This window comes from Euprymna scolopes, chromosome 17, assembly GCF_053919585.1.
Source record: "Euprymna scolopes isolate OS-2025 chromosome 17, ASM5391958v1, whole genome shotgun sequence".
Classification (NCBI taxonomy): Eukaryota; Metazoa; Mollusca; class Cephalopoda; order Sepiida; family Sepiolidae; genus Euprymna; species Euprymna scolopes.
The window spans coordinates 42,190,228-42,196,265 of record NC_136498.1 but is presented as its reverse complement, the minus strand read 5'-3'; the positions used below and the strand labels follow the sequence as shown (position 1 = coordinate 42,196,265).

Genomic DNA, 6,038 nt, shown 5'->3' with positions numbered 1-6,038 from the left:
ATATACTTGACTATTTCAAAAAACTGATTACATATGATGATAGAAGATGTATCGAGACAGGAATGGGTATGTTTGATCTGGCAGAATGGTGGTTCATTCAAATTGTGGGGTCTGCGTTCGTGCCTGGTCCACAAAGTATGGAAATAAAAAAATTAAAAAGAAAACGTTTACAAGTGTTTTTGATATAGATGTGCATAAGAATACTTTGATAAGTATGTTTTAACTTAAATAGGGATGGTATAATAAAATTGTGGGGTCTGCGTTTGCGCCTGGCCGCCATAGAATGGAAATAGGCACAAACTTTGATAAAGACTTTTCATATCTATCTGCGTAAGTATACTTTGATAATTATATTTTAGTTTGAAGAAATATGGTATAATAAAATTATTGGGTGTTCGTTCGTGCCTTACCTCCATAGAATGGAAATATGCCCCAAAGTTTAACAAGGTTTTTTAATATAGATCCACAGAATATTGTGATAAGTGTTTCAGTGTGAACAGGTAAGGTATAATAAATTATGGGGTTTATCTATTTTATTTTTACTTTCATCATATTTTGCTTTGGTTTTGATACCCTCAACTTCGAAGCTATCTCTTTACAACCCTTCCTTTTCATAACCTATCATACTTTCATAAATCAGAGTCCATTTTCTGGAGGCTGTTTTTGAACCCAGTCAACGACGGGTACTTTTGCTAGTATATATATATATATATATATATATATATATATATATATATATATATATGTGTGTGTGTGTGTGTGTGTGTGTTTGTGTGTTTTAGGACGATTAATCGGAATCGGGAATCGGGAAAATTTGTGCCTATTTTCCAATGCCAAAAAATGAGTCTTTTAATTGCCTTTGTTATTTGAGGTTGTTCAGAGTAAAATCTCCCGTTGTTGTAGTAATGTTACATGATAAGGGCTGTCCCCTCTTCATGTAAGTAAAAAAATAAGGAATTAGTTAAATGCAAATATGAAATAGGATAGTCAAGGATTCGAACTTGCGAAGCTAGATTTGAAATTGAAAATTCCAATCATAAGTTAAGATAAATACAGAATGTTATTGAAATAAGGAATGTGGAATCGCATTTGTTTAGCTTACATATCAGTTATTGAAAAGAAATGTTATAATGAAATTTGTTTCTGTGAAAATTAAAATAAGGAATTTAATCGTCAATTGAAATTGTAAACATATTTTGTAAAGAAGTTATTTGAAAAATAGGTTACTGAACTTGGGGTCACGTCAAGTTTGGCCACATGACGCATGTCATCCAACGTGCTTTATGAGCACATGTTTAATCATGCGATGACATGACGAGTTCTCAATATAGGTAGAGTTTTAGACGAGTCTGGAAGAAGAGGAGAGGAGTCGAGGGAGAAAGAGTCGAGAGAGAGGTCAGAGACGGCTGCTGACTTCAAACCTTGGAAGCGAAAGGTTAGAGAAGAAAAAGCCATGTAAAGAAACTTTGAATTCCTCAAGCGAAATCATGGACCGGTCATGAAATAAAGGACGTCATCATCTTTGTGTATCTGATCTTCGTGTTGTGATTCAACAGAAAAGGTATTGCCCATTTATATTATAAGAACTTTGTGAAAATTATCATCTCAAAAATAGGTAAGAAATATATGTGTCATTGATTATAGAAACACTCCCGACATACAGAACTGTCAAAAGTATAAATGTCAAACCCTCGGTCTATCTATCTATATATTAAATCTCCTCTCATTGTGTAGTAACATGTACACTGTCTATTATATATATATACAGAACTGTCTGTTTCTTTATATATACCCTGTTTATATCTCCAATATGCTATCTCTTACAACAAAAACATCTTAAGACGTATGAATACTCAACACATGAACACTTTTAAGACTGTCTCTAGATATCACTCTAAGACATTCTAATACCACCAGTATATAACATATACACAAATTTGGTACTTCTAATAATAACACCCATCACGTAACAGTAATGCTCGAATAATACATAGTTATTGATTTGAAACTATCGGTAAAACTAAAATCTATAGATCACCCCCTACAAGTGTATTCTTATACAATATGTGTTTTTAAGGTAACCGGGAAAAAATAACGACTCTATAGCTAAATATTTTTAGATCTATAACGAATCGGAATCGGAAATGTAGTAAGGAATCTGTAGTTGTATCAGAATAGGGAAAACTATTGGAATCATCCAATCACTATATATATATATATATATATATAATTCATCTGTTCCGGGAATGAAGTTGTCTTTCCAGAGTTACAATGTACTACAACCGGAAACATCTGCTCGTACCTGATTGTTTCTATGGCAACGAAAGCAGGATGTGGGGAAAAAGCTAATATTTCAACACTAACACGTGGAAACAATATATTGAAATAACTACATGAAAGTCGGTCCTTATGTGAATAAGATTTAAAAAGTGTAAATGTCTAAGTTTAGATTTTTTCATCTATAAAATAAAATAAATGAGATGTCTAAAAATAAAGCAAATATCGATATATGCACGCATGATGTGTGTTTGACATGAAACAGGACTTAGTGTTCTATAAATAGCTGCAGAGCCCATTTAAGGGGATTCAGCTTATTAAAAAGAAGCGATTTTTTTTTTTTTTTTAGCTTTTTAGCTTTTTCTTTTTATTTTCACCCCAAACAAGGTAAAGTGCCATTTTGATGTAGGGGGCTACTATCGGGGGACATAAGTTGCAGGGATGCTATGTAGGAAGTTGAGCAGCAAGATGTTTGTTCACATTACACTTGAACTTTTGCATGTCAGTACAGTCGAGAAAGTAGGAACCCGGAAGAGAGTTCTGAAGTCTTGCTGTTCTGGAGGAAGAAACTATTAGAGTAGAAGGCTTTTTTTCTACATCTAGGGATCTCTACTGTGTAGGGGTGGGATTTTGCTGCTTGTCGGGTTTGTCGGGGGTATTTACGTCGTAAGGATACAAGGGCCTGTAGTTCGTCAGAGCATCCGCCATTAAAATACTTGTAGAACAGGCAGAGGGATGCAACATTTCTATTTCTCACAGCGACTCTGGCAATGCTGAAGATGGAGGTCTTCCTCTAATGTTTCTGCCATTTTCTTATATGTGTTCATTTGTTTTCCCCTCGTTTTGTTATAGAGCATGCTGTCATCAGCAAATATAACCATCAAACAGACAATGTTATCAGAGAGGGCATTTATGAATATTAGGAATAATAAAAATTCCAAGGACAAACCTCTGATGTACACCCACATTAATATCATATTGTATAGATCACGGTCGTCGAGGACAACCTGGATTTAATTATAGTATTTGTCCAGTAATACAGTATGATCTGATTTTCCTGAGAAGAACAATGTGCCATACCCTGTCAAAAGCCTTAGGTATATTTAGGACTTTCGCTCTACTCTGCCATGATTTGTCCAGTGTATAGTATATACGTTCAAAGATTACAGTTAGGATATCTATTGTAGAACGGGCTTGCTTAAATCTACATTGTTGGTCGGTCAGAAGTTTAGAAACTTGTCAGTTTTTCGGCAGATTCTTGTAAATTGGTACCACAGAAGCAGTTTTCTTGCAGTCAGAAAAGCAAGATTCGTTAAGGCATTTGTTGTAAAGTTTGAAGAGAACTGGAGCAACCTCAGCATAGCATTTTTTTATAGCACAACCGGGATGAGATAAGGTCCACATGCTTTTGAGGTGTCTAGATTTTTTAAATATCATGCACATGAGATTTTCAGATTATCTAGTGTGGCGTCAGTCTGCAAAAGAAAGTCAGAGAGGGAGTTGGTTTGCTGGGTCCAATGTGAAGCCTTTTGAATGCAGGCATATATCTCGGCATCCAAGGAGCCATCCCTGGATAATACAATTCCAAGGTAGACATCTACCACTTCAAGCCTAGTACCATTAACCAAGATGCTTGGTTCAATATACTCCTCTCCAGGGGGAGGCGTGAACATCACCTTAGTTTTCTTCAAGCTGATTTTGAGCCCGAATGCTCGTGAAAAATCGTTCATAATCACCTGCATGTCAAACTCAATGTGAGCGAGAAAGTCTGCTTCATCTGCATAAATAAGTTACCTGATCAGATCTTGGAACACTTTTGATTTTGCATTGAATCTCCTAAGGTTAAAAACCTTTCCAGATGTCCTGAAGTGTAATAGAACACATACAACTTGAGAATGCATACCTCAACAAAATCGCAAAATAGATAAAAAAAAAAAAAACAGTTGAGGCAGGAATATCTCTACATCCTTGAATGCAACTCTAGCTTTCATATTCTGGTGCAATTCCCTAAACATATGCACAAATGTCGGCGGACAACCAAGCTTACCAAGCACCCTTCACAAAGCATCTCTATTAACTGTGTCGAACGCTTTTGTCAAGCCCACAAAGACCTGATACAAGAGTACTTGTTGCTTAATACATTTCTCTTGTACCTGGCGAGCGGAAAATATCATATCCACACAACCTCTTACTGATCTAAAACTGCACTGACTTTTAGACTCTACTAATGGGCAGATTTACTCTTGCAATCGGTTTGATAAAACTCGTGCAAGAACTTTACCAACAGACTCAAGAAGAGTATTTCCATGGTGATTGTCACAGACCGATTTTTTTCCTCTATTCTTGTAAAGAGTCATCAGAATTCCATTGATCCAGTCTTGTGGAATGGTTTCACCTGATTTCTGCACAATGAGGTCAAAATTCGCCCGACACACATCCCCACTACTAGTTTTCATGATCTCCACAGGTATGTGTACTGGTGCTTTTCCAGTTTTGATTTGTGTCACAGCCTTATCCACTTCATTCATTGTTGGAATGTTATCCATCGAGTGCTTTATCTCTAATTGGCGTAAACCTTCAATCACGACCTCATTAACAACAGATGGATAATAAAAAAGGTCACGAAAATGTTCCTGCCAGCGCTCCAAAATTTTGGAAAGGTTCTTGATGAGTGGCATATTATCGTTTGACTTCAAAGGCACTCTATGGTGGTCGCCTGACTCCTCCCCAGTTTTCTAAGGAGATATTCACAGAACTCGTATTAATGTGTACTAAATCAGTGGAGTTTAGCTTTGCTGATATTATGTACAGTCAGGTCGACGGGGTCTCAATGGGGAGCTCATTGGCCTTAACTAGCTGATATTTTCGTCAGTTATTACGAATCCGTTCTTTTCAGTCCAGGAACTAAACACACGACGTATGTTAGATATGTTGGCGATACTTTTGCAATGTTTTCATCGCAAAATGAAGCGTCGGCATTTTCTAATAAGTTGAATTCCCTTCATGGGGCTCTGCATTTATTTTTAGCACACTAAGTCCTGCTGATTTGGTAACTCAGTTAAATGAATTAATCTGTATCCACACTTAAACCAAACTCTTTCCCTCCAATAGCTATTATATAGACATATAAATACACACGAATACATATAAATGTATCCTCATACGCACATATATTCATATACTCTGATAAGTTAATGAGTGAACAAAACAACAAATAAAACATAAATAAAATACAATAAAATAAATATATAAATCAATTAAAACCTGTACAAATGTAAATAGCTGCTAACGCATACACCGTCAAAAACATATATATTAGTGATGGGACGAATATAAAATTGTTCCTGATTCTGATACAATTACCCATTCTGTTCTAAATTTCAGATTCCGATACAAGTACGATTCCGACCCTTTAAAATTTCCTCAATATTCAAGTAGAGATTTGTTGCTTGCAAAAACATTGTTTAATTACTGTAAAATTCTGTGTAATGTATTTATTTTTGCAAAACACTGGATGGACTTGGGATGCGATTATTACATGAGTAAATCTCTCTAAATATTTTTCTCAGATGTTTTATTTGTAATTGATTGAAAGTTTTGCGACACATAAAGATTTATATTCCGTTTTAACACAAAGCTGATTTGCAAGATTCTTACTTAATGTTATTCGTTTTTTTTTTCATACTGATAAAAAAATAGTTGACGATTTGTATGCGCAATAAGAGAATAGTTTACAAAATCCTTCTTCCCTTATTAAAATA

The 6,038-nt window shown here is 35.3% G+C and overlaps 1 protein-coding gene across 1 annotated transcript; it reads right to left on the bottom strand.

The window, feature by feature from the left end:
• Positions 1-4,514: 4,514 nt before the first annotated feature.
• LOC145296987 (uncharacterized) lies at positions 4,515-4,955 on the bottom strand. The gene has a single exon (XM_080143209.1). It carries the CDS (start codon positions 4,953-4,955, stop codon positions 4,515-4,517), a length of 441 nt encoding a protein of 146 aa, XP_079999335.1.
• Positions 4,956-6,038: the final 1,083 nt, after the last annotated feature.

What these genes read in the sequence shown, in the direction of transcription:
- LOC145296987 (XM_080143209.1), bottom strand. Translation starts at nt 4,955, where the DNA reads ATGCCACTCATCAAGAACCTTTCCAAAATTTTGGAGCGCTGGCAGGAA.